Source organism: Passer domesticus, chromosome Z, assembly GCF_036417665.1.
Source record: "Passer domesticus isolate bPasDom1 chromosome Z, bPasDom1.hap1, whole genome shotgun sequence".
NCBI lineage: Eukaryota > Metazoa > Chordata > Aves > Passeriformes > Passeridae > Passer > Passer domesticus.
In genome coordinates, this window is record NC_087512.1 from 14,362,684 (window position 1) to 14,389,102 (window position 26,419).

At 54.8% G+C, this 26,419-nt stretch overlaps 1 protein-coding gene across 1 annotated transcript; it reads left to right on the forward strand.

Moving 5' to 3' along the window:
* Positions 1–20,906: 20,906 nt before the first annotated feature.
* On the forward strand, positions 20,907–23,459 carry LOC135290657 (uncharacterized). The gene is made up of 4 exons (XM_064404594.1): positions 20,907–21,135; positions 21,794–21,919; positions 22,283–22,433; positions 22,574–23,459. The coding sequence occupies exons 1-4, from the start codon at positions 21,045–21,047 to the stop codon at positions 22,935–22,937; spliced, it is 732 nt and encodes a 243-aa protein (XP_064260664.1). The 5' UTR covers positions 20,907–21,044; the 3' UTR covers positions 22,938–23,459.
* The last annotated feature ends 2,960 nt before the right edge of the window (positions 23,460–26,419 follow it).

Here is a 26,419-nt window from a genome sequence, read left to right on the forward strand (position 1 = left end):
GCAGCAGAGTGTTGCTAGCAGGGGGGATGATGGTCCTGAGCCGCTACCTCCTGCTGCTCTTTCTCATGGCCCTGCCAGCCCAGAATGCCCAGAGTGCTCCATCAGCTGGGCAGGGAGCAGGTAGGCAGGCAGGGGCCAGCACACCGCCCTGGCTGGCAGCAGCAGGGCCGGGAGCAGGGATGGCTGAGCCAGGAAGACACCACAGGGTAGGCAGAGGGGCAGAGGCTCCAGGGGAGGTGTGAGGGGCTGCAGCTGCTTTAGGCTGCAGCATGGAGAGAGCTTCCTAAGGAGCAAGGATGTAGGGAGGGTCGGGTCAGGCCCGGAAGCTCAGCACCAGTTCTCCATCACTCAGCAGTGGCTGTCCGTCCCTCCGCTCTGCTTATCCAGCCTTGTGGCCCGGCTCCAGGGCTGACCCGCACACAGATCCATGCGCGCACGCCACGGCTTTTCCCTTCATGTGGGAGCTGCCAGCTCAGTGTCCCAAGGGCAGCCAGACCCCCCTGCAGCTGTGAGGATGCAGAGCTGCCTGAGCGTGCCCTATTCAGTGCCTTCCACATCCAGGCCTTGAGGTGTGCCCATCAGGGCAGTGCATGTGATGGTAACTTCTTGTGGGTGTTTGGTTGTAGTTGTGGACACAGAGAGTGCCCATTTAACCCCTGAACGAGGGGCAGATACCATGTTGATTCCAAGCTGGTACCTCAAGCGTGAGTAGTCAGTCTGTCCTGCCTTCACAAAAAGGAGCGCCCCTTTTGCCCTATTTTATTCACGAGAAAAATACCCTCATAGGTTAACGTGCTTTTGTAAATCTAACAATAGGGATGAACGATGACAAGGTTCCTGAAGAGTTCCCTGAAGGATTGCCGGATGTTCCAGAGGAGCTCCTGGCAGCCTTGCATGAAGCCCCATCTGGTTAGTATATCCCACTCTGTTAACCCTGGCAGCCGGCAAGCTGAGCTTTTGCTTCCTGTAGGCACGTGCTGTGTCCTGGACAGCCAGAAGCACTCAGTCAGAGTCTTGCTGCAGGCCCACTCCATTTCACAGCTCCTGCCGGGAGCCCTAGAGATGGTCCAGCACAGCCTCTGCTGGCAGCTGTGCTTCCAGATGATTGCCAGGGCCTTCTCCAGCTGCTGCTGCAGTTGTAGCATTCCTGGCCAGGGCTGCTCTGTGCAGACATTGGCATCCAGATGTTGGGCAAAGGCCAGTGCTGAATTTGGGTTCGGCACACGCTCAGCACAGCATGGAGGCAGCAATGACATCAGAGCAAGCCTTGGCTGCCCCTTGCAAAGCTCAGGCTCAGGGACGGGTTGAAGCTGGAGCCCAAGGGTGAGGGGGAACCTGAAGGTACTCCTTCTGTGGGTCATTTGGTTGATTAAGTCTTGGCTGGTTTGGGTCTGCACTTCTTGTTGCACTGCAGAAAATCCAGCTGTCCATTCCTCCTGTCTTGGGGGGGACAGCGGCCTCGTCAGTGCCGCTTGCCGGAATGCCCAGGCCATGGTACCGTGCTTGTGCTGAGGGGCAGTGGCTTCTGGTTAATGTGTGCAATGTTTGGTTTTTTTTTCTCTGAAGAGACAGATTCTGAGACTGGGCCGGAGACCTTAGCCGTGGAAGAAAGTGACAGTGTGCCAGGCTCGCATGAAGAAATAGAACCAATAGAGGACACCAGCACACTTGCTGAGCCTGAGCAATATTCAGGTGAGTGCTTGCTAGGTGCTGTCTTGGGCAAAGAGCAGCATTTCTGCTGTATCCCTGCAGTGCTCTCCATGGGTGAATTGCAGGTGCCCAGCACGCAGCCCGGGCCTGCAGCCCGGAGGAGTAGATGGGGCAGTGCTGCTCCCTGGCACACACTGGGCTCTTGTGCATGAGAGCTTGATGGGATCCCTCTTGGTCCCTGATGCTAAGACGCCAGAGGCAGAGGAACCCATCTCTGAAGACAACATCAGATGTCAGTTCTGATCCACTAGCAGTGCCAGTCCTTGGGCATCTGAAGCACACTGTGGGGTTATGCCTAGTGCAGAGCACAAACGCTGACTCTTGCATTGTCTCTTCTCCTGCCAGGGTCATCCGGTGGGCAAAAAGCCCAGACTGCTGGACACTGTGACCCCAGCAAGTACTACATCCTAGGGACAGTAGCAGCCTCAGCTTTGCTTCTGCTTGGGGCAGTGTCTGGGTACCTAGTGGTGTATCAGCTGCTGAAGAGAGACAGGTCAGTTATTAATTGCTGCCATTGGCAAGGAAGTCTTTGCAGCATGCAGGAGCGCCCAGGCGGCTCCTCGCAGGGCTCTGAGGAACCTGTGCTCCAAATTCCTATCTGTGAGGAGTCTTCTTGGAAATCTGTTCCTACAGGAGGAGCCAGGAAGACAAGGGACAGGACTGGGACTCTTCCTGTGGTCAGCCTAGAGGTGAAGCAGGGTCAGGAGAAGGAGCGGGAAGCGGTGAGAGAGCCCAAGCCAACGGCTTCAGGGACAGCTGCCGCCTGTTTCCTGAGCTCTTTGCAGCAGAGCTCGCCCAGCTCTACAAGAACATGGGCGCAGACCCGTCACCTCTGCCAACGTGCTCCTACTGTGCTCTGGCTGACAACGCCTCTTCACAGGACCACTGGATTTCCCTGCAGTCACCTCAGCCCACAGCATCCTGGTGCACCTGCTACCAGCACCAGCAGGAATACTGTCTCTTTGAGGATGATGATTAGAGACAGTGATATCAATAAATAGTGATAGAGGTAGTGATTGTTTTAGTGATAGTGATAAGGGTACTTGATATTAAAGGATGGCGATTGTTTTAATGATAGTGATGCTGATAATGGTAGTGATAGTGGTACTGATACTTTGTTTTAGGGTACAATGATTGCTTTAATGATACTAATAAATAAATAAATATTTTTCCAAAAGCAGTAAATTCTTGCCTGGTGTGGCTGTTTCTGTTGGGGTAGAATGCACAGAGCTGGGAGCAGGGCTGGGGCTGTGACAGGAGCTCTGAGAAACTTGCACTGCAGTGCAGGAGCTGCTTGTGCCACCTCAGCCTGCTTTGCCAGCAGTGGCCGTTCACAAAGCTTTCCTGCACCAGCATGGGGACACGCTGGCTAGCAGTGACATGCAGAAGCTTCTCTGGGAGCTCTTTTGGGATGCTGCCCTGAATCAGGAAGGTCTGGGCAGAGAGGGAAAGATGTTCTGCGAGGGATGGCTGTCCAGCAGCGAGCAAATCAAGGAGACGCGAGGTGGTGACTTAGGTGGTGGCAGTCCCTCCCTGAAGAGCTTCAAGAGAGGAGCATCAAGGCGCGGAAAGCTGGAGCCGGGCTGTGTGAGAGGGGAAGGAATGTCCTATCAATCACAGGAGCCTTCTTAAAAATTAGATGGATAACAGCGACTATAATTATAATAGAAATTACAGTCTTGTCGCACGCAGTATGGGAAAAAAGCCCAGAGCTGGAATACAACACAGAACGTTGATGTGATCTTTTGCTTGAGCGAGTGTGGCAGTTGCAGGCTCCTTTATTCCTGTTTTTGGACTTGACTTAACTTTTAGTTCAGGGAGATTAAGACTCAGGCAGTATAGACTGGGGTATATCCTGCTCGATTTCTCAAGTGATGGAATGTAGGAAGGCCTTGCAGGTGGAAAGAAGTGACGGAGTGCCTGTCTCAGATGAAGCAAGCGAGGCACTGCAAGAAACCAGCATGCCAGGGAACTGCTGTCCTGGGCTCACGAGTCCGACTGACAGTGGCCCTGCAGGCCTTTGCCCATGCCTGCTCCAGCTGGGCCATCTGCAGCCAAAGCTGGAGGTGTGAGTGCAGCAAAGCTGCTGTCCAAGAAACGCAGCACAGCTGCTGCTGAGGCTAACTGTTGCCTGCAGTGTGCGGGGAGGATATTGCCGGCAGCAATTGCCAGAGAGATGCTTGAAGGCATCTCTGGACAAGGGGCTTTTGGGGGGCTCCTTCTACTTCTTGCTCGGGCGGTAAAGACTGTCCCAAGACAATGCTCTTCCCTTTGAAGTGATGAAGAGGAACCACTAAGCTCCTCACCCTTGTTCCTCTCCTCTGCTCTCCACAGCAGCTCCGGCTGCGCCTCTGCGCCCTCTCTCATGGGCCTCTCTAAGATACCAGCAGCTCTGAGATAGACACCTCCTGAGAGGGCAGCCCAGGGCTCTGTTCAGAAGAGAGCTGTGCCTCAACCCTTGAACCAAGCCTCACAAGCTCTTGTCATATAGACACCCACACCTGCAGCCTTCCAGATGCACAACTGAGAGCTGTGGGACATGTGCATGGTCATGCCCTGCAGTGCCCTTTCTGAAATGCCTCGGCTGCTTCTGAGGGAGCTGACATGCCACTGCAGCAGGAAAACACCTGTGGATTCAATGGGGTCCGGCAAAAACCGTGCCTGGCATTTGCCTTGTGTGTTGCTCTGTCCAGTCGCCAGTGCCTTGGTTTGCCACCTCATCCCTGCTCTCTGCCCCTGGGGCCGGCAGGGGCGGGCCCGGGGCTGTGGGGCTGTGCGGGCCCCGCTTTCCGGGCCGCAGCTCCAGCTGCCGCCGCTGCCTCAGAGCGGCCCCGCTCCGGCGTGAGGGCCGAGGCGCCGGTGCCAGGCCCAATTGGCCGCTGTCGTGGCGCTGCAGGAGAGCTCCCCGCCGTGTCCCGGCTGCAGAGAGCGGCTGCCGGGCCGGTTTGCCTGGGAGCCTGAAGCGAGCATGGCCCAGGGAGCGGAGCCGAGAAATAGAGACGGAAGAGACAGGGGCAGGAAGCAGAAGGGAGAGACAACGGGAGCAAAAGAGGGCCAGGGAACGGGAGCGGAGCTGCAGGAAGGGGCAGCAGGGACAGAGGAAGAGACGCAGAATGAGCAGGAGGGAGCAGGAGAGAGCGCAGTCTGGGCTGGGGCAGGATGGAGACTCTTGAAGAAGCTTTGGAGGGACCACAAAATAGAGAGTGAGTGGCAAAGGAACAGGGCTATAGCGGGCAAGCAAGGGACTGGCAAGTGGCTAGAGCAACACACAAGGAGAACTGCCCAGGGGCAGTTTCTGTATGCACTCCAATAAATCCAGAGGCATTTTACTGCTGCAGTGGTCGCTGCGAGCCAGCAGCAGCAGCTGGGGCTGGGGCCCGGCAAGCGGGGCCGGCACAGCCCCGCAGCCCCGTGCCCGCCCCTCAGGGCCCCGTGCGCAATGGCGGCAGCAGGGGACGAGGAGGCCGTGGGCTGCGGGCGGCGCAGCCGCCCTGCCGGGCCACACGCCGCGGGCGGCTTCAGCAGCAGCACTGCAGGAGCTCTGGGGACACTGGTGCCACAGCTGGTGACGAGCCGCCGAGCAGCACAATGGCGCGGAGCGCGGTAAGGGAGAGCCTGGGCGTGCGGCCGCTAAGGAACACAGGAGGGCCGTGTTCATCGGTGCCTCCCCTCGGGCAGGAATGGAGGGCCCGAGATGGCGCTCAGAGCCAAGGCCGAGGCAGCTGGGCAGCCTGCCTGGGTCCTACGTAGGAAGGAGATGTCACCAAGACAGCATCCAGCCTGCTCTGGCCCTCTGCTCATTATGTGCTGCGGCCTTGATGGTGGGCAGTGATGTGTGCTTGATTCCAGAGGATGCCATGGGCCGAGTTTCTGCAGCTTGTCAGCTGCATAGGACTCTTACGAGCCTTGGAGAGAGACCCGAGGGGTGGAAATCTGTCAGTGCCTCTTTGCTTGCAGCTGGAAACACCTGGGGGTTAAGTGGTGCTTCAGGGACAGCTGTACCAAAGGTGCTCTAGAAGGCTGTCCAAGAGCTTCTGAGCGTAGGTTGCCTGGCACACAGAAGTCATGCATATTTATTTGCCAGAAGAGCTGCTCGGCTAAAAGGCCAGCAGTGTTAACTGATATCTGCAGCAACCAAGACATTTGTGTGTGTCCCGTGGTGGGCGGTGCCTGATGGTGTCCGAGAACAAGCCAGAGGGAGCTGAGGGGCTCTGGATGACTGCTTGAGGGATCTGGGCCGCATGTGGTATTTTCTTCCGCCACGTGCAGTGAGCCAGACCCAGGAAGGCTCTAGAGGTGAATAGGCGGCAGCCTGGTGTTCCCAGCAGCAGTGTGGGAGTTTGAGCGTGGGTTAGTGTACAGGACAGCAGGCCTGATGGTGGCACATGGGCTACATCTGCCTGAAAGGGAAAAAGGCTCTTGGCTCCAGAGTTAGCAGGGCTCCTTGAGAGAGCTTTAAGTAGCATTGGAAATGGAAAAGGGAGTAAACCAGGCTGACGGGGGAGATGCGTGAGCACTGCACAGCCATGTTTGTGTGACAGTGGAGGATGGAAGCAGTGCTGCCATCAAAGGTCATGAAACTGTAGCAGAAGTCATGGGAAAAGCAGGTTTTTGCCACAATTCTTTCAGACAAAAATACTACCAAAGAAACACTCTTGAATTTGGGCTTTTTACAGCAGACTTCATCCAGGTCTTCTTATAGGGAATTTCTGAGGAATAAGACGTGAGTGCCTCTGCATTCCCATGCACAATGCTGCCTCCAAAATACTCCAGCCCTTCTCCATTTGGCTCCTTCCATTCCTGTGCAGAATAAGGAAATTCAATAGAGGGGAGGTGCAGGAATTCACAGGCAACGTGGGCGTACATTGGGGCCTTCACAGCCATCATTTTTTTATGAGGTCACAGAGCTCTGTTTGATGTCAGGTTCCAGAGCCCCACTGTGCTCTTCAGTGCTCGCTCTGGGCAACACTGCAGCAGCAGCAGCAGCAGCAGCAGCAGCAGCAGCAGCAGCAGCAGCAGCAGCAGCAGCAGCAGAGTGTTGCTAGCAGGGGGGATGATGGTCCTGAGCCGCTACCTCCTGCTGCTCTTTCTCATGGCCCTGCCAGCCCAGAATGCCCAGAGTGCTCCATCAGCTGGGCAGGGAGCAGGTAGGCAGGCAGGGGCCAGCACACCGCCCTGGCTGGCAGCAGCAGGGCCGGGAGCAGGGATGGCTGAGCCAGGAAGACACCACAGGGCAGGCAGAGGGGCAGAGGCTCCAGGGGAGGTGTGAGGGGCTGCAGCTGCTTTAGGCTGCAGCATGGAGAGAGCATCCTAAGGAGCAAGGATGTAGGGAGGGTCGGGTCAGGCCCGGAAGCTCAGCACCAGTTCTCCATCACTCAGCAGTGGCTGTCCGTCCCTCCGCTCTGCTTATCCAGCCTTGTGGCCCGGCTCCAGGGCTGACCCGCACACAGATCCATGCGCGCACGCCACGGCTTTTCCCTTCATGTGGGAGCTGCCAGCTCAGTGTCCCAAGGGCAGCCAGACCCCCCTGCAGCTGTGAGGATGCAGAGCTGCCTGAGCGTGCCCTATTCAGTGCCTTCCACATCCAGGCCTTGAGGTGTGCCCATCAGGGCAGTGCATGTGATGGTAACTTCTTGTGGGTGTTTGGTTGTAGTTGTGGACACAGAGAGTGCCCATTTAACCTCTGAGCGAGGGGCAGATACCATGTTGATTCCAAGCTGGTACCTCAAGCGTGAGTAGTCAGTCTGTCCTGCCTTCACAAAAAGGAGCGCCCCTTTTGCCCTATTTTATTCACGAGAAAAATACCCTCATAGGTTAACGTGCTTTTGTAAATCTAACAATAGGGATGAACGATGACAAGGTTCCTGAAGAGTTCCCTGAAGGATTGCCGGATGTTCCAGAGGAGCTCCTGGCAGCCTTGCATGAAGCCCCATCTGGTTAGTATATCCCACTCTGTTAACCCTGGCAGCCGGCAAGCTGAGCTTTTGCTTCCTGTAGGCACGTGCTGTGTCCTGGACAGCCAGAAGCACTCAGTCAGAGTCTTGCTGCAGGCCCACTCCATTTCACAGCTCCTGCCGGGAGCCCTAGAGATGGTCCAGCACAGCCTCTGCTCGCAGCTGTGCTTCCAGATGATTGCCAGGGCCTTCTCCAGCTGCTGCTGCAGTTGTAGCATTCCTGGCCAGGGCTGCTCTGTGCAGACATTGGCATCCAGATGTTGGGCAAAGGCCAGTGCTGAATTTGGGTTCGGCACACGCTCAGCACAGCATGGAGGCAGCAATGACATCAGAGCAAGCCTTGGCTGCCCCTTGCAAAGCTCAGGCTCAGGGACGGGTTGAAACTGGAGCCCAAGGGTGAGGGGGAACCTGAAAGTACTCCTTCTGTGGGTCATTTGGTTGATTAAGTCTTGGCTGGTTTGGGTCTGCACTTCTTGTTGCACTGCAGAAAATCCAGCTGTCCATTCCTCCTGTCTTGGGGGGGACAGCGGCCTCGTCAGTGCCGCTTGCCGGAATGCCCAGGCCATGGTACCGTGCTTGTGCTGAGGGGCAGTGGCTTCTGGTTAATGTGTGCAATGTTTGGTTTTTTTTTCTCTGAAGAGACAGATTCTGAGACTGGGCCGGAGACCTTAGCCGTGGAAGAAAGTGACAGTGTGCCAGGCTCGCATGAAGAAATAGAACCAATAGAGGACACCAGCACACTTGCTGAGCCTGAGCAATATTCAGGTGAGTGCTTGCTAGGTGCTGTCTTGGGCAAAGAGCAGCATTTCTGCTGTATCCCTGCAGTGCTCTCCATGGGTGAATTGCAGGTGCCCAGCACGCAGCCCGGGCCTGCAGCCCGGAGGAGTAGATGGGGCAGTGCTGCTCCCTGGCACACACTGGGCTCTTGTGCATGAGAGCTTGATGGGATCCCTCTTGGTCCCTGATGCTAAGACGCCAGAGGCAGAGGAACCCATCTCTGAAGACAACATCAGATGTCAGTTCTGATCCACTAGCAGTGCCAGTCCTTGGGCATCTGAAGCACACTGTGGGGTTATGCCTAGTGCAGAGCACAAACGCTGACTCTTGCATTGTCTCTTCTCCTGCCAGGGTCATCCGGTGGGCAAAAAGCCCAGACTGCTGGACACTGTGACCCCAGCAAGTACTACATCCTAGGGACAGTAGCAGCCTCAGCTTTGCTTCTGCTTGGGGCAGTGTCTGGGTACCTAGTGGTGTATCAGCTGCTGAAGAGAGACAGGTCAGTTATTAATTGCTGCCATTGGCAAGGAAGTCTTTGCAGCATGCAGGAGCGCCCAGGCGGCTCCTCGCAGGGCTCTGAGGAACCTGTGCTCCAAATTCCTATCTGTGAGGAGTCTTCTTGGAAATCTGTTCCTACAGGAGGAGCCAGGAAGACAAGGGACAGGACTGGGACTCTTCCTGTGGTCAGCCTAGAGGTGAAGCAGGGTCAGGAGAAGGAGCGGGAAGCGGTGAGAGAGCCCAAGCCAACGGCTTCAGGGACAGCTGCCGCCTGTTTCCTGAGCTCTTTGCAGCAGAGCTCGCCCAGCTCTACAAGAACATGGGCGCAGACCCGTCACCTCTGCCAACGTGCTCCTACTGTGCTCTGGCTGACAACACCTCTTCACAGGACCACTGGATTTCCCTGCAGTCACCTCAGCCCACAGCATCCTGGTGCACCTGCTACCAGCACCAGCAGGAATACTGTCTCTTTGAGGATGATGATTAGAGACAGTGATATCAATAAATAGTGATAGAGGTAGTGATTGTTTTAGTGATAGTGATAAGGGTACTTGATATTAAAGGATGGCGATTGTTTTAATGATAGTGATGCTGATAATGGTAGTGATAGTGGTACTGATACTTTGTTTTAGGGTACAATGATTGCTTTAATGATACTAATAAATAAATAAATATTTTTCCAAAAGCAGTAAATTCTTGCCTGGTGTGGCTGTTTCTGTTGGGGTAGAATGCACAGAGCTGGGAGCAGGGCTGGGGCTGTGACAGGAGCTCTGAGAAACTTGCACTGCAGTGCAGGAGCTGCTTGTGCCACCTCAGCCTGCTTTGCCAGCAGTGGCCGTTCACAAAGCTTTCCTGCACCAGCATGGGGACACGCTGGCTAGCAGTGACATGCAGAAGCTTCTCTGGGAGCTCTTTTGGGATGCTGCCCTGAATCAGGAAGGTCTGGGCAGAGAGGGAAAGATGTTCTGCGAGGGATGGCTGTCCAGCAGCGAGCACATCAAGGAGACGCGAGGTGGTGACTTAGGTGGTGGCAGTCCCTCCCTGAAGAGCTTCAAGAGAGGAGCATCAAGGCGCGGAAAGCTGGAGCCGGGCTGTGTGAGAGGGGAAGGAATGTCCTATCAATCACAGGAGCCTTCTTAAAAATTAGATGGATAACAGCGACTATAATTATAATAGAAATTACAGTCTTGTCGCACGCAGTATGGGAAAAAAGCCCAGAGCTGGAATACAACACAGAACGTTGATGTGATCTTTTGCTTGAGCGAGTGTGGCAGTTGCAGGCTCCTTTATTCCTGTTTTTGGACTTGACTTAACTTTTAGTTCAGGGAGATTAAGACTCAGGCAGTATAGACTGGGGTATATCCTGCTCGATTTCTCAAGTGATGGAATGTAGGAAGGCCTTGCAGGTGGAAAGAAGTGACGGAGTGCCTGTCTCAGATGAAGCAAGCGAGGCACTGCAAGAAACCAGCATGCCAGGGAACTGCTGTCCTGGGCTCACGAGTCCGACTGACGGTGGCCCTGCAGGCCTTTGCCCATGCCTGCTCCAGCTGGGCCATCTGCAGCCAAAGCTGGAGGTGTGAGTGCAGCAAAGCTGCTGTCCAAGAAACGCAGCACAGCTGCTGCTGAGGCTAACTGTTGCCTGCAGCGTGCGGGGAGGATATTGCCGGCAGCAATTGCCAGAGAGATGCTTGAAGGCATCTCTGGACAAGGGGCTTTTGGGGGGCTCCTTCTACTTCTTGCTCGGGCGGTAAAGACTGTCCCAAGACAATGCTCTTCCCTTTGAAGTGATGAAGAGGAACCACTAAGCTCCTCACCCTTGTTCCTCTCCTCTGCTCTCCACAGCAGCTCCGGCTGCGCCTCTGCGCCCTCTCTCATGGGCCTCTCTAAGATACCAGCAGCTCTGAGATAGCCACCTCCTGAGAGGGCAGCCCAGGGCTCTGTTCAGAAGAGAGCTGTGCCTCAACCCTTGAACCAAGCCTCACAAGCTCTTGTCATATAGACACCCACACCTGCAGCCTTCCAGATGCACAACTGAGAGCTGTGGGACATGTGCATGGTCATGCCCTGCAGTGCCCTTTCTGAAATGCCTCGGCTGCTTCTGAGGGAGCTGACATGCCACTGCAGCAGGAAAACACCTGTGGATTCAATGGGGTCCGGCAAAAACCGTGCCTGGCATTTGCCTTGTGTGTTGCTCTGTCCAGTCGCCAGTGCCTTGGTTTGCCACCTCATCCCTGCTCTCTGCCCCTGGGGCCGGCAGGGGCGGGCCCGGGGCTGTGGGGCTGTGCGGGCCCCGCTTCCCGGGCCGCAGCTCCAGCTGCCGCCGCTGCCTCGGAGCGGCCCCGCTCCGGCGCGAGGGCCGAGGCGCCGGTGCCGGGCCCGATTGGCCGCTGTCGTGGCGCTGCAGGAGAGCTCCCCGCCGTGTCCCGGCTGCAGAGAGCGGCTGCCGGGCCGGTTTGCCTGGGAGCCTGAAGCGAGCATGGCCCAGGGAGCGGAGCCGAGAAATAGAGACGGAAGAGACAGGGGCAGGAAGCAGAAGGGAGAGACAACGGGAGCAAAAGAGGGCCAGGGAACGGGAGCGGAGCTGCGGGAAGGGGCAGCAGGGACAGAGGAAGAGACGCAGAATGAGCAGGAGGGAGCAGGAGAGAGCGCAGTCTGGGCTGGGGCAGGATGGAGACTCTTGAAGAAGCTTTGGAGGGACCACAAAATAGAGAGTGAGTGGCAAAGGAACAGGGCTATAGCGGGCAAGCAAGGGACTGGCAAGTGGCTAGAGCAACACACAAGAAGTGCCCAGGGGCAGTTTCTGTATGCACTCCAGTAAATCCAGAGGTGTTTTACTGCTGCAGTGGTCGCTGCGAGCCAGCAGCAGCAGCTGGGGCTGAGGCCCGGCAAGCGGGGCCAGCACAGCCCCGCAGCCCCGTGCCCGCCCCTCAGGGCCCCGTGCGCAATGGTGGCAGCAGGGGACGAGGAGGCCGCGGGCTGCGGGCGGCGCAGCCGCCCTGCCGGGCCACACGCCGCGGGCGGCTTCAGCAGCAGCACTGCAGGAGCTCTGGGGACACTGGTGCCACAGCTGGTGACGAGCCGCCGAGCAGCACAATGGCGCGGAGCGCGGTAAGGGAGAGCCTGGGCGTGCGGCCGCTAAGGAACACAGGAGGGCCGTGTTCATCGGTGCCTCCCCTCGGGCCGGAATGGAGGGCCAGAGATGGCGCTCAGAGCCAAGGCCGAGGCAGCTGGGCAGCCTGCCTGGGTCCTACGTAGGAAGGAGATGTCACCAAGACAGCATCCAGCCTGCTCTGGCCCTCTGCTCATTATGTGCTGCGGCCTTGATGGTGGGCAGTGATGTGTGCTTGATTCCAGAGGATGCCATGGGCCGAGTTTCTGCAGCTTGTCAGCTGCATAGGACTCTTACGAGCCTTGGAGAGAGACCCGAGGGGTGGAAATCTGTCAGTGCCTCTTTGCTTGCAGCTGGAAACACCTGGGGGTTAAGTGGTGCTTCAGGGACAGCTGTACCAAAGGTGCTCTAGAAGGCTGTCCAAGAGCTTCTGAGCGTAGGTTGCCTGGCACACAGAAGTCATGCATATTTATTTGCCAGAAGAGCTGCTCGGCTAAAAGGCCAGCAGTGTTAACTGATATCTGCAGCAACCAAGACATTTGTGTGTGTCCCGTGGTGGGCGGTGCCTGATGGTGTCCGAGAACAAGCCAGAGGGAGCTGAGGGGCTCTGGATGACTGCTTGAGGGATCTGGGCCGCATGTGGTATTTCTTCCGCCACGTGCAGTGAGCCAGACCCAGGAAGGCTCTAGAGGTGAATAGGCGGCAGCCTGGTGTTCCCAGCAGCAGTGTGGGAGTTTGAGCGTGGGTTAGTGTACAGGACAGCAGGCCTGATGGTGGCACATGGGCTACATGTGCCTGAAAGGGAAAAAGGCTCTTGGCTCCAGAGTTAGCAGGGCTCCTTGAGAGAGCTTTAAGTAGCATTGGAAATGGAAAAGGGAGTAAACCAGGCTGACGGGGGAGATGCGTGAGCACTGCACAGCCATGTTTGTGTGACAGTGGAGGATGGAAGCAGTGCTGCCATCAAAGGTCATGAAACTGTAGCAGAAGTCATGGGAAAAGCAGGTTTTTGCCACAATTCTTTCAGACAAAAATACTACCAAAGAAACACTCTTGACTTTGGGCTTTTTACAGCAGACTTCATCCAGGTCTTCTTATAGGGAATTTCTGAGGAATAAGACGTGAGTGCCTCTGCATTCCCATGCACAATGCTGCCTCCAAAATACTCCAGCCCTTCTCCATTTGGCTCCTTCCATTCCTGTGCAGAATAAGGAAATTCAATAGAGGGGAGGTGCAGGAATTCACAGGCAACGTGGGCGTACATTGGGGCCTTCACAGCCATCATTTTTTTATGAGGTCACAGAGCTCTGTTTGATGTCAGGTTCCAGAGCCCCACTGTGCTCTTCAGTGCTCGCTCTGGGCAACACTGCAGCAGCAGCAGCAGCAGCAGCAGCAGCAGCAGCAGCAGCAGCAGCAGCAGCAGCAGCAGCAGCAGCAGAGTGTTGCTAGCAGGGGGGATGATGGTCCTGAGCCGCTACCTCCTGCTGCTCTTTCTCATGGCCCTGCCAGCCCAGAATGCCCAGAGTGCTCCATCAGCTGGGCAGGGAGCAGGTAGGCAGGCAGGGGCCAGCACACCGCCCTGGCTGGCAGCAGCAGGGCCGGGAGCAGGGATGGCTGAGCCAGGAAGACACCACAGGGCAGGCAGAGGGGCAGAGGCTCCAGGGGAGGTGTGAGGGGCTGCAGCTGCTTTAGGCTGCAGCATGGAGAGAGCATCCTAAGGAGCAAGGATGTAGGGAGGGTCGGGTCAGGCCCGGAAGCTCAGCACCAGTTCTCCATCACTCAGCAGTGGCTGTCCGTCCCTCCGCTCTGCTTATCCAGCCTTGTGGCCCGGCTCCAGGGCTGACCCGCACACAGATCCATGCGCGCACGCCACGGCTTTTCCCTTCATGTGGGAGCTGCCAGCTCAGTGTCCCAAGGGCAGCCAGACCCCCCTGCAGCTGTGAGGATGCAGAGCTGCCTGAGCGTGCCCTATTCAGTGCCTTCCACATCCAGGCCTTGAGGTGTGCCCATCAGGGCAGTGCATGTGATGGTAACTTCTTGTGGGTGTTTGGTTGTAGTTGTGGACACAGAGAGTGCCCATTTAACCTCTGAGCGAGGGGCAGATACCATGTTGATTCCAAGCTGGTACCTCAAGCGTGAGTAGTCAGTCTGTCCTGCCTTCACAAAAAGGAGCGCCCCTTTTGCCCTATTTTATTCACGAGAAAAATACCCTCATAGGTTAACGTGCTTTTGTAAATCTAACAATAGGGATGAACGATGACAAGGTTCCTGAAGAGTTCCCTGAAGGATTGCCGGATGTTCCAGAGGAGCTCCTGGCAGCCTTGCATGAAGCCCCATCTGGTTAGTATATCCCACTCTGTTAACCCTGGCAGCCGGCAAGCTGAGCTTTTGCTTCCTGTAGGCACGTGCTGTGTCCTGGACAGCCAGAAGCACTCAGTCAGAGTCTTGCTGCAGGCCCACTCCATTTCACAGCTCCTGCCGGGAGCCCTAGAGATGGTCCAGCACAGCCTCTGCTGGCAGCTGTGCTTCCAGATGATTGCCAGGGCCTTCTCCAGCTGCTGCTGCAGTTGTAGCATTCCTGGCCAGGGCTGCTCTGTGCAGACATTGGCATCCAGATGTTGGGCAAAGGCCAGTGCTGAATTTGGGTTCGGCACACGCTCAGCACAGCATGGAGGCAGCAATGACATCAGAGCAAGCCTTGGCTGCCCCTTGCAAAGCTCAGGCTCAGGGACGGGTTGAAGCTGGAGCCCAAGGGTGAGGGGGAACCTGAAGGTACTCCTTCTGTGGGTCATTTGGTTGATTAAGTCTTGGCTGGTTTGGGTCTGCACTTCTTGTTGCACTGCAGAAAATCCAGCTGTCCATTCCTCCTGTCTTGGGGGGGACAGCGGCCTCGTCAGTGCCGCTTGCCGGAATGCCCAGGCCATGGTACCGTGCTTGTGCTGAGGGGCAGTGGCTTCTGGTTAATGTGTGCAATGTTTGGTTTTTTTTTCTCTGAAGAGACAGATTCTGAGACTGGGCCGGAGACCTTAGCCGTGGAAGAAAGTGACAGTGTGCCAGGCTCGCATGAAGAAATAGAACCAATAGAGGACACCAGCACACTTGCTGAGCCTGAGCAATATTCAGGTGAGTGCTTGCTAGGTGCTGTCTTGGGCAAAGAGCAGCATTTCTGCTGTATCCCTGCAGTGCTCTCCATGGGTGAATTGCAGGTGCCCAGCACGCAGCCCGGGCCTGCAGCCCGGAGGAGTAGATGGGGCAGTGCTGCTCCCTGGCACACACTGGGCTCTTGTGCATGAGAGCTTGATGGGATCCCTCTTGGTCCCTGATGCTAAGACGCCAGAGGCAGAGGAACCCATCTCTGAAGACAACATCAGATGTCAGTTCTGATCCACTAGCAGTGCCAGTCCTTGGGCATCTGAAGCACACTGTGGGGTTATGCCTAGTGCAGAGCACAAACGCTGACTCTTGCATTGTCTCTTCTCCTGCCAGGGTCATCCGGTGGGCAAAAAGCCCAGACTGCTGGACACTGTGACCCCAGCAAGTACTACATCCTAGGGACAGTAGCAGCCTCAGCTTTGCTTCTGCTTGGGGCAGTGTCTGGGTACCTAGTGGTGTATCAGCTGCTGAAGAGAGACAGGTCAGTTATTAATTGCTGCCATTGGCAAGGAAGTCTTTGCAGCATGCAGGAGCGCCCAGGCGGCTCCTCGCAGGGCTCTGAGGAACCTGTGCTCCAAATTCCTATCTGTGAGGAGTCTTCTTGGAAATCTGTTCCTACAGGAGGAGCCAGGAAGACAAGGGACAGGACTGGGACTCTTCCTGTGGTCAGCCTAGAGGTGAAGCAGGGTCAGGAGAAGGAGCGGGAAGCGGTGAGAGAGCCCAAGCCAACGGCTTCAGGGACAGCTGCCGCCTGTTTCCTGAGCTCTTTGCAGCAGAGCTCGCCCAGCTCTACAAGAACATGGGCGCAGACCCGTCACCTCTGCCAACGTGCTCCTACTGTGCTCTGGCTGACAACGCCTCTTCACAGGACCACTGGATTTCCCTGCAGTCACCTCAGCCCACAGCATCCTGGTGCACCTGCTACCAGCACCAGCAGGAATACTGTCTCTTTGAGGATGATGATTAGAGACAGTGATATCAATAAATAGTGATAGAGGTAGTGATTGTTTTAGTGATAGTGATAAGGGTACTTGATATTAAAGGATGGCGATTGTTTTAATGATAGTGATGCTGATAATGGTAGTGATAGTGGTACTGATACTTTGTTTTAGGGTACAATGATTGCTTTAATGATACTAATAAATAAATATGTTTCCAAAAGCAGTAAATTCTTGCCTGGTGTGGCTGTTTCTGTTGGGGTAGAATGCACAGAGCTGGGAGCAGGGCTGGGGCTGTGACAGGAGCTCTGAGAAACTTGCACTGCAGTGCAGGAGCTGCTTGTGCCACCTCAGCCTGCTTTGCCAGCAGTGGCCGTTCACAAAGCTTTCCTGCACCAGCATGGGGACACGCTGGCTAGCAGTGACATGCAGAAGCTTCTCTGGGAGCTCTTTTGGGATGCTGCCCTGAATCAGGAAGGTCTGGGCAGAGAGGGAAAGATGTTCTGCGAGGGATGGCTGTCCAGCAGCGAGCACATCAAGGAGACGCAAGGTGGTGACTTAGGTGGTGGCAGTCCCTCCCTGAAGAGCTTCAAGAGAGGAGCATCAAGGAGCGGAAAGCTGGAGCCGGGCTGTGTGAGAGGGGAAGGAATGTCCTATCAATCACAGGAGCCTTCTTGAAAATTAGATGGATAACAGCGACTATAATTATAATAGAAATTACAGTCTTGTCGCACGCAGTATGGGAAAAAAGCCCAGAGCTGGAATACAACACAGAACGTTGATGTGATCTTTTGCTTGAGCGAGTGTGGCAGTTGCAGGCTCCTTTATTCCTGTTTTTGGACTTGACTTAACTTTTAGTTCAGGGAGATGAATACTCAGGCAGTATAGACTGGGATATATCCTGCTCGATTTCTCAAGTGATGCAATGTAGGAAGGCCTTGCAGGTGGAAAGAAGTGACGGAGTGCCTGTCTCAGATGAAGCAAGCGAGGCACTGCAAGAAACCAGCATGCCAGGGAACTGCTGTCCTGGGCTCACGAGTCCGACTGACAGTGGCCCTGCAGGCCTTTGCCCATGCCTGCTCCAGCTGGGCCATCTGCAGCCAAAGCTGGAGGTGTGAGTGCAGCAAAGCTGCTGTCCAAGAAACGCAGCACAGCTGCTGCTGAGGCTAACTGTTGCCTGCAGTGTGCGGGGAGGATATTGCCGGCAGCAATTGCCAGAGAGATGCTTGAAGGCATCTCTGGACAAGGGGCTTTTGGGGGGCTCCTTCTACTTCTTGCTCGGGCGGTAAAGACTGTCCCAAGACAATGCTCTTCCCTTTGAAGTGATGAAGAGGAACCACTAAGCTCCTCACCCTTGTTCCTCTCCTCTGCTCTCCACAGCAGCTCCGGCTGCGCCTCTGCGCCCTCTCTCATGGGCCTCTCTAAGATACCAGCAGCTCTGAGATAGCCACCTCCTGAGAGGGCAGCCCAGGGCTCTGTTCAGAAGAGAGCTGTGCCTCAACCCTTGAACCAAGCCTCACAAGCTCTTGTCATATAGACACCCACACCTGCAGCCTTCCAGATGCACAACTGAGAGCTGTGGGACATGTGCATGGTCATGCCCTGCAGTGCCCTTTCTGAAATGCCTCGGCTGCTTCTGAGGGAGCTGACATGCCACTGCAGCAGGAAAACACCTGTGGATTCAATGGGGTCCGGCAAAAACCGTGCCTGGCATTTGCCTTGTGTGTTGCTCTGTCCAGTCGCCAGTGCCTTGGTTTGCCACCTCATCCCTGCTCTCTGCCCCTGGGGCCGGCAGGGGCGGGCCCGGGGCTGTGGGGCTGTGCGGGCCCCGCTTCCCGGGCCGCAGCTCCAGATGCCGCCGCTGCCTCGGAGCGGCCCCGCTTCGGCGCGAGGGCCGAGGCGCCGGTGCCGGGCCCGATTGGCCGCTGTCGTGGCGCTGCAGGAGAGCTCCCCGCCGTGTCCCGGCTGCAGAGAGCGGCTGCCGGGCCGGTTCGCCTGGGAGCCTGAAGCGAGCATGGCCCAGGGAGCGGAGCCGAGAAATAGAGAGGGAAGAGACAGGGGCAGGAAGCAGAACGGAGAGACAACGGGAGCAAAAGAGGGCCAGGGAACGGGAGCGGAGCTGCGGGAAGGGGCAGCAGGGACAGAGGAAGAGACGCAGAATGAGCAGGAGGGAGCAGGAGAGAGCGCAGTCTGGGCTGGGGCAGGATGGAGACTCTTGAAGAAGCTTTGGAGGGACAACAAAATAGAGAGTGAGTGGCAAAGGAACAGGGCTATAGCGGGCAAGCAAGGGACTGGCAAGTGGCTAGAGCAACACACAAGGAGAAGTGCCCAGGGGCAGTTTTTGTATGCACTCCAGTAAATCCAGAGGTGCTTTCCTGCTGCAGTGGTCGCTGCCAGCCAGCGGCAGCAGCTGGGGTTGAGGCCCGGCAAGCGGGGCCGGCACAGCCCCGCAGCCCCGTGCCCGCCCCTCAGGGCCCCGTGCGCAATGGCGGCAGCAGGGGACGAGGAGGCCGCGGGCTGCGGGCAGCACAGCCGCCCTGCCGGGCCACACGCCGCGGGCGGCTTCAGCAGCAGCACTGCAGGAGCTCTGGGGACACTGGTGCCACAGCTGGTGACGAGCTGCCGAGCAGCACAGTGGCGCGGAGTGCGGTAAGGGAGAGCCTGGGCGTGCAGCCGCCTAAGGAACACAGGAGGGCCGTGTTCATCGGTGCCTCTCCTCGGGCAGGAATGGAGGGCCCGAGATGGCGCTCAGAGCCAAGGCCGAGGCAGCTGGGCAGCCTGCCTGGGTCCTACGTAGGAAGGAGATGTCACCAAGACAGCGTCCAGCCTGCTCTGGCCCTCTGCTCATTATGTGCTGCGGCCTTGACGGTGGGCAGTGATGTGTGCTTGATTCCAGAGGATGCCATGGGCCGAGTTTCTGCAGCTTGTCAGCTGCATAGGACTCTTACGAGCCTTGGAGAGAGACCCGAGGGGTGGAAATCTGTCAGTGCCTCTTTGCTTGCAGCTCAAAACACCTGGGGGTTAAGTGGTGCTTCAGCGACAACTGTACCAAAGGTGCTCTAGAAGGCTGTCCAAGAGCTTCTGAGCGTAGGTTGCCTGGCACACAGAAGTCATGCATATTTATTTGCCAGAAGAGCTGCTCGGCTAAAAGGCCAGCAGTGTTAACTGATATCTGCAGCAACCAAGACATTTGTGTGTGTCCCGTGGTGGGCGGTGCCTGATGGTGTCCGAGAACAAGCCAGAGGGAGCTGAGGGGCTCTGGATGACTGCTTGAGGGATCTGGGCCGCATGTGGTATTTTCTTCCGCCACGTGCAGTGAGCCAGACCCAGGAAGGCTCTAGAGGTGAAGAGGCGGCAGCCTGGTGTTCCCAGCAGCAGTGTGGGAGTTTGAGCGTGGGTTAGTGTACAGGACAGCAGGCCTGATGGTGGCACATGGGCTACATGTGCCTGAAAGGGAAAAAGGCTCTTGGCTCCAGAGTTAGCAGGGCTCCTTGAGAGAGCTTTAAGTAGCATTGGAAGTGGAAAAGGGAGTAAACCAGGCTGACGGGGGAGATGCGTGAGCGCTGCACAGCCATGTTTGCGTGACAGTGGAGGATGGAAGCAGTGCTGCCATCAAAGGTCATGAAACTGTAGCAGAAGTCATGGGAAAAGCAGGGGTTTGCCACAATTCTTTCAGACAAAAATAATACCAAAGAAACACTCTTGACTTTGGGCTTTTTACAGCAGACTTCATCCAGGTCTTCTTATAGGGAATTTCTGAGGAATAAGACGTGAGTGCCTCTGCATTCCCATGCACAATGCTGCCTCCAAAATACTCCAGCCCTTCTCCATTTGGCTCCTTCCATTCCTGTGCAGAATAAGGAAATTCAATAGAGGGGAGGTGCAGGAATTCACAGGCAACGTGGGCGTACATTGGGGCCTTCACAGCCATCATTTTTTTATGAGGTCACAGAGCTCTGTTTGATGTCAGGTTCCAGAGCCCCACTGTGCTCTTCAGTGCTCGCTCTGGGCAACACTGCAGCAGCAGCAGCAGCAGCAGCAGCAGCAGCAGCAGCAGCAGCAGCAGCAGCAGCAGCAGCAGCAGCAGCAGCAGCAGCAGAGTGTTGCTAGCAGGGGGGATCATGGTCCTGAGCCGCTATCTCCTGCTGCTCTTTCTCGTGGCCCTGCCAGCCCAGAATGCCCAGAGTGCTCCATCAGCTGGGCAGGGAGCAGGTAGGCAGGCAGGGGCCAGCACACAGCCCTGGCTGGCAGCAGCAGGGCCGGGAGCAGGGATGGCTGAGCCAGGAAGTCAGCACGGGGCAGGCAGAGGGGCAGAGGCTCCAGGGGAAGTGTGAGGGGCTGCAGCTGCTTTAGGCTGCAGCATGGAGAGAGCTTCCTAAGGAACAAGGATGTGGGGAGGGGAGGGTCAGGCCCGGAAGCTCAGCACCAGTTCTCCATCACTCAGCAGTGGCTGTCCGTCCCTCCGCTCTGGTTGTCCAGCCTTGTGGCCCGGCTCCAGGGCTGACCCGCACACAGATCCATGTGGGCACGCCACGGCTTTTCCCTTCATGTGGGAGTTGCCAGGTCAGTATCCCAAGGGCAGCCAGACCCCCCTGCAGCTGTGAGGATGCAGAGCTGCCTGAGCGTGCCCTATCAGTGCCTTCCACATCCAGGCCTTGAGGTGTGCCCATCAGGGCAGTGCATGTGATGGTAACTTCTTGTGGGTGTTTGGTTGTAGTTGTGGACACAGAGAGTGCCCATTTAACCCCTGAGCGAGGGGCAGATACCGTGTTGATTCCAAGCTGGTACCTGAAGCGTGAGTAGTCAGTCTGTCCTGCCTTCACAAAAAGGAGCGCCCCTTTGCCCTATTTTATTCACGAGAAAAATACCGTCATAGGTTAACGTGCTTTTGTAAATCTAACAGTAGGGATGAACGATGACAAGGTTCCTGAAGAGTTCCCTGAAGGATTGCCGGATGTTCCAGAGGAGCTCCTGGCAGCCTTGCATGAAGCCCCATCTGGTTAGTATATCCCACTCTGTTAACCCTGGCAGCCGGCAAGCTGAGCTTTTGCTTCCTGTAGGCATGTGCTGTGTCCTGGACAGCCAGAAGCACTCAGTCAGAGTCTTGCTGCAGGCCCACTCCATTTCACAGCTCCTGCCGGGAGCCCTAGAGATGGTCCAACACAGCCTCTGCTTGCAGCTGTGCTTCCAGATGATTGCCAGGGCCTTCTCCAGCTGCTGCTGCAGTTGTAGCATTCCTGGCCAGGGCTGCTCTGTGCAGACATTGGCATCCAGATGTTGGGCAAAGGCCAGTGCTGAATTTGGGTTCGACACATGCTCAGCACAGCATGGAGGCAGCAACAACATCAGAGCAAGCCTTGGCTGCCCCTTGCAAAGCTCAGGCTCAGGGACGGGTTGAAGCTGGAGTCCAAGGGTGAGGGGGAACCTGAAGGTACTCCTTCTGTGGGTCATTTGGTTGATTAAGTCTTGGCTGGTTTGGGTCTGCACTTCTTGTTGCACTGCAGAAAATCCAGCTGTCCATTCCTCCTGTCTTGAGGGGGACAGCGGCCTCGTCAGCGCCGCTTGCCGGAATGCCCAGGCCATGGTACCGTGCTTGTGCTGAGGGGCAGTGGCTTCTGGTTAATGTGTGCAATGTTTTGTTTTGTTTTTTTCTGAAGAGACAGATTCTGAGACTGTGCCGGAGACCTTAGCTGTGGAAGAAAGTGACAGTGTGCCAGGCTCACATGAAAAAAGAGAAGCAATAGAGGACACCAGCACACTTGCTGAGCCTGAGCAATATTCAGGTGAGTGCTTGCTAGATGCTGTCTTGGGCAAAGAGCAGCATTTCTGCTGTATCCCTGCAGTGCTCTCCATGGGTGAATTGCAGGTGCCCAGCACGCAGCCCGGGCCTGCAGCCCGGAGGAGTAGATGGGGCAGTGCTGCTCCCTGGCACACACTGGGCTCTTGTGCATGAGAGCTTGATGGGATCCCTCTTGGTCCCTGATGCTAAGACACCAGAGGCAGAGGAACCCATCTCTGAAAACAACATCAGATGTCAGTTCTGATCCACTAGCAGTGCCAGTCCTTGGGCATCTGAAGCACACTGTGGGGTTATGCCTAGTGCAGAGCACAAACGCTGACTCTTGCATTGTCTCTTCTCCTGCCAGGGTCATCCGGTGGGCAAAAAGCCCAGACTGCTGGACACCGTGACCCCGGCAAGTACTACATCCTAGTAGGGACAGTAGCAGCCTCAGCTTTGCTTCTGCTTGGGGCAGTGTCTGTGTATCTAGTCATGCATCAGCTGCTGAAGAGAGACAGGTCAGTTATTAATTGCTGCCATTGGCAAGGAAGTCTTTGCAGCATGCAGGAGCACCCAGGCGGCTCCTCGCAGGGCTCTGAGGAACCTGTGCTCCAAATTCCTATCTGTGAGGAGTCTTCTTGGAAATCTGTTTCTACAGGAGGAGCCAGGAGGACAAAGAGGCAAGAGGACAGGACTGGCACTCTTCCTGGGAAAGCTGTGGTCAGCCTAGAGGTGAAGCAGAGTCAGGAGAAGGAGCGGCAAGCGGCGAGAGAGCCCAAGGCAAGGGCTTCAGGGACAGCTGCCGCCTGTTTCCTGAGCTCTTTGCAGCAGAGCTCGCCCAGCGCTACAAGAACATGGGCGCAGACCCGTCACCTCTGCCCACCTGCTCCTTCTGTGCTCTGGCTGACAACGCCTCTTCACGGGACCACTGGATTTCCCTGGAGTCACCTCAGCCCACAGCATCCTCTTGCCCCTCCTACCAACACCAGCAGGACTATTATCTGTTAGAGGAGGATGATTAGTGATAGTGATAGATGATTAGTGATAGTGATAGTGATAGTGATAAGTAGTGATAGTGCTAGTGATTCTTTTAGGGATAGTGGTAGGGATACCTGATATTAGAGGGTGGTGGTTGTTTTAATGATAGCGTTAGTTAATATTAGAGGATAGTGATTGTTTTAATGATAGCGTTACTTGATATTAGAGGAGGGTAATTGTATTAGTGATAGTGATAGTGATACATAGTGATAGTGGTAATGATAAATAGTGATAGTGGTAGTGATTCTTTTAGGGATAGTGGTAGGGATACTTGATATTAGAGGGTGGTGGTTGTTTTAATGATAGTGATAGTTAATAGTAGCGGATAGTGATTGTTTTAATGATAGCGTTATTTGATATTAGAGGACAGTGATTGTATTAGCGATAGTGATAGTTAATATTAGAGGATGGTGATTATTTTAGTGATAGTGGTACATTTAGTGATAGTGATACTTGGTATTAGCAGATAATGATTGTTTTCTTGATATTGATAAATAAAAATGTTTCCAGAAGCAGTAAATTCTTGCCTGGTGTGGCTGTTTCTGTTGGGGTAGAATGCACAGAGCTGGGAGCAGGGCTGGGGCTGTGACAGGAGCTCTGAGAAACTTGCACTGCAGTGCAGGAGCTGCTTGTGCCACCTCAGCCTGCTTTGCCAGCAGTGGCCGTTCACAAAGCTTTCCTGCACCAGCATGGGGACACGCTGGCGGTCAGAGGCCTGAGCTAGGAAATACCAAAGTCAGCATGACTAAGGCTTTAGAAGCCCCTCTCTTCCGCCTTTTGGACACTGTTATCTCCCTGTATATCCATAGGTTACTTTCCCTTGACCCTTACTATTGGACAGTTTTCAAAACCCCTGTAGGGTATAAAAACCCCTAACTCTGCCCGGTTCGGGAGAGAAGAGCTGTCACTGGACCCTTCGCGGAGACCCGAATAAAAGAACCCTGCGGAACCCATACAGCGCTTCTCCCTCTCTCTCTGCGTCTGCTGCGGCGGCGGTACCGACGGCACCAGGCAAGCTAAAAGAGCTGAAATCACTAAAGAGCTGACTGCAAATCACTATAGCCTGCCTGGGTTGCCTGAGCCCCCTGCTGAGCTATCCTGGCCCCCCCGCTGAGCTATCCTGGCCGGCCGGCATTCCCCGCTGGGCTTCTGCCCTGAGGGTAATAGCCAGCCATAGGTGGCTGTTTACCGAGGGAGGGGACACGCAAGGGCATGGTCAGCCCACACTGTTGGCTTTCAGGGCTCTTTTTCTTTCTTTTCCTTATTTTTCCTGTAGAGTGTGGGTGGAATCAAGCTTGGTAGCCAGGATGGGTGCCAGGTTGCCTACGCAGCAAAAGGAAATTTATCTCCAAGTTGTGGGGACCCTGAGGGAGGGGGGTGTAAGTTTTTCTACAAGACAGTTGAAGAGGTTTGTTAAATGGTCCTTTTTAGTTTCCCCACTATCATCCCACAAGACATTTTGAAAGAGGAGTTTTGGAAAAGGGTTGGAATTGTACTAACTGATGCCATCAAGAGGGGTGACTCTTCAGATAAAATGGGTTCATGACGTTATTCCTACTAACATGGGATGTCATCAAAGATAGAGAGAGAGAATCTAATAAATTCAGATCAGATAAAAAAAAAATATTTCAGCTGGTCAGTCAGTGGAATAGGTAACCCAGGGAGGTGGTGGAGTGACCATCCCTGGAGGTGTTCAAGAGGCTTCTGGCTCTGGGTGGTGTGGTTTAGTGGTTTAGAGTTATGGGGCAGTGCTGGGCAGATGAATGGACTGGTGATCTTGAAAGTGTCTACCTTGATGATTCTATGTTTAATACTAAATGACTTGTGAAGTCATCCTCAAGGTAGGAAAGTTGGGTTTCACTTTTGTTCCTCACCCTCTAATCCAAGGAATCAATTCTCTCTGGAAATATTTATTTTATATTCTAGGATCAGATGGTTGTTTAGTCTATATTATAATTCTGCCCTCTTTGTACTCTCTCTTTCAGCACTGAAATATAAAAATTATCCTACTGTTACATTGCACAGTGGGAAACTTTGGAAGGCTCTTTTACAAAAGATTTTTCTAGGACAAAGTTAAGCACAAACCCGGCAACCATTGTTCATTGGTAACAAACCATGTGTTGCCCTACTAAAGAAGAGAAAAGGCAGAGAAGGAAGAAGGAAAAGGAGTAGAGCGGGACAAAGACAGAGGGGAGAGACAGAGAGAAAAAGTGAGCGTTGCCACCAGAACTTCGGAGTGTGCCACTGACATCCTAGTGGCAGGGGATGTGTGCACACTACCCGCTAGGGAAAGCCTGTGCGGCCGTAAGAGAGGTGCAGCTTTGAAAGAAGGCACAGCTTCCACATCAACAGGCAAGACATGAGGAAAGGGGGTACTTGGGCAGGAGGTACAGATCCCTGGACAGGGTTGCAATGGGATTGTGGTAGCAGGCTGGATTGGCAAAGCAGTGTTGGAAGCAGGTGACTCAGGCATGACCAGGTGGGCAGGGAGAAAGCAGGCAGGGGTGTCAGGAATGTATGCAGGGAGGTAGGACAAGCAAAGGCTGGAGCAGGAGAGGGAGAAGAGGTAGGGCAGGACGAGTTAGGCACAAGGCTCAGTGGTCTCAGGTGGTCAGTCAGTGAAGTGAAGTCAGCAAGCCAAGTGCTGTGCCTTGCAACTTTTGGTACAGTTACTTTTATCCCCCAGGGCTTCTCCCAAGGTCTGCTTGCTGGCTGGAGACCATTGGCTAGTGAAGTGTTTGACTGCAGTCCGCTAGTGCAGACTTTCTGCCCATCAGTGGGAAAGCCTTTCTAGAGGGCAGTGATCTTGTTGCTGTGCTCTTCCTGCTGGATACTGCCTATTCCATGTGAGACGTGGAATGGCTGCCAGAACAGGTGCAGCCCCTCCCCACACCCCTCGGGTAGTCTTCACGTAATGTTGAGGAAAAAATAAAAATTGTTTCCTCACATCTACCTAGACATCGCTTCTGAGAGCACAAGCTAGCTAGATAATACCTTTGGAAAATTTCAGGTTAATTTTTTAAAAATGATATAAAATGGATTATTTCTATGAAGTAGTTTTGGGTCTTTCTACTGATGCTTTTTAAATTACAAGTCAGTGAAAAACATTGAGATCACATTGCAGTGGTGTAAGTACATTTCTTCAAAGCCTGTTAAAGATTACTATAATTAATGGTGATAAGGCAATCATGCTTATTACTCTTCAGTGTTTTTTATAAAAAAACTTTTGCTATACAGGAAATACATTTTTGATGTCTTCACACATTTGTTGTCTTCCACAGAGAGAAGCAGAGGAAGCTCTTACTCACAGATCAGCCATTGGACCTAACTTCTGACCCAATGAAATGCAAATGTAAGACAGCTTCATTCACCATGTCTATTCAATAATTTATTAGTTCATGTCATAACAATTTTAATTCTGTGTGTATTATGGAGTATGTATGTGACTGTAGGCATTTCTGGGAGA

What these genes read in the sequence shown, in the direction of transcription:
- LOC135290657 (XM_064404594.1), top strand. Translation starts at nt 21,045, where the DNA reads ATGAACGATGACAAGGTTCCTGAAGAGTTCCCTGAAGGATTGCCGGAT. An exon ending in CTTGCATGAAGCCCCATCTG is followed by an intron (nt 21,136 to 21,793) that starts GTTAGTATATCC and finishes TTTTTTCTGAAG; the next exon opens with AGACAGATTCTGAGACTGTG. An exon ending in CAGCTGCTGAAGAGAGACAG is followed by an intron (nt 22,434 to 22,573) that starts GTCAGTTATTAA and finishes CTGTTTCTACAG; the next exon opens with GAGGAGCCAGGAGGACAAAG.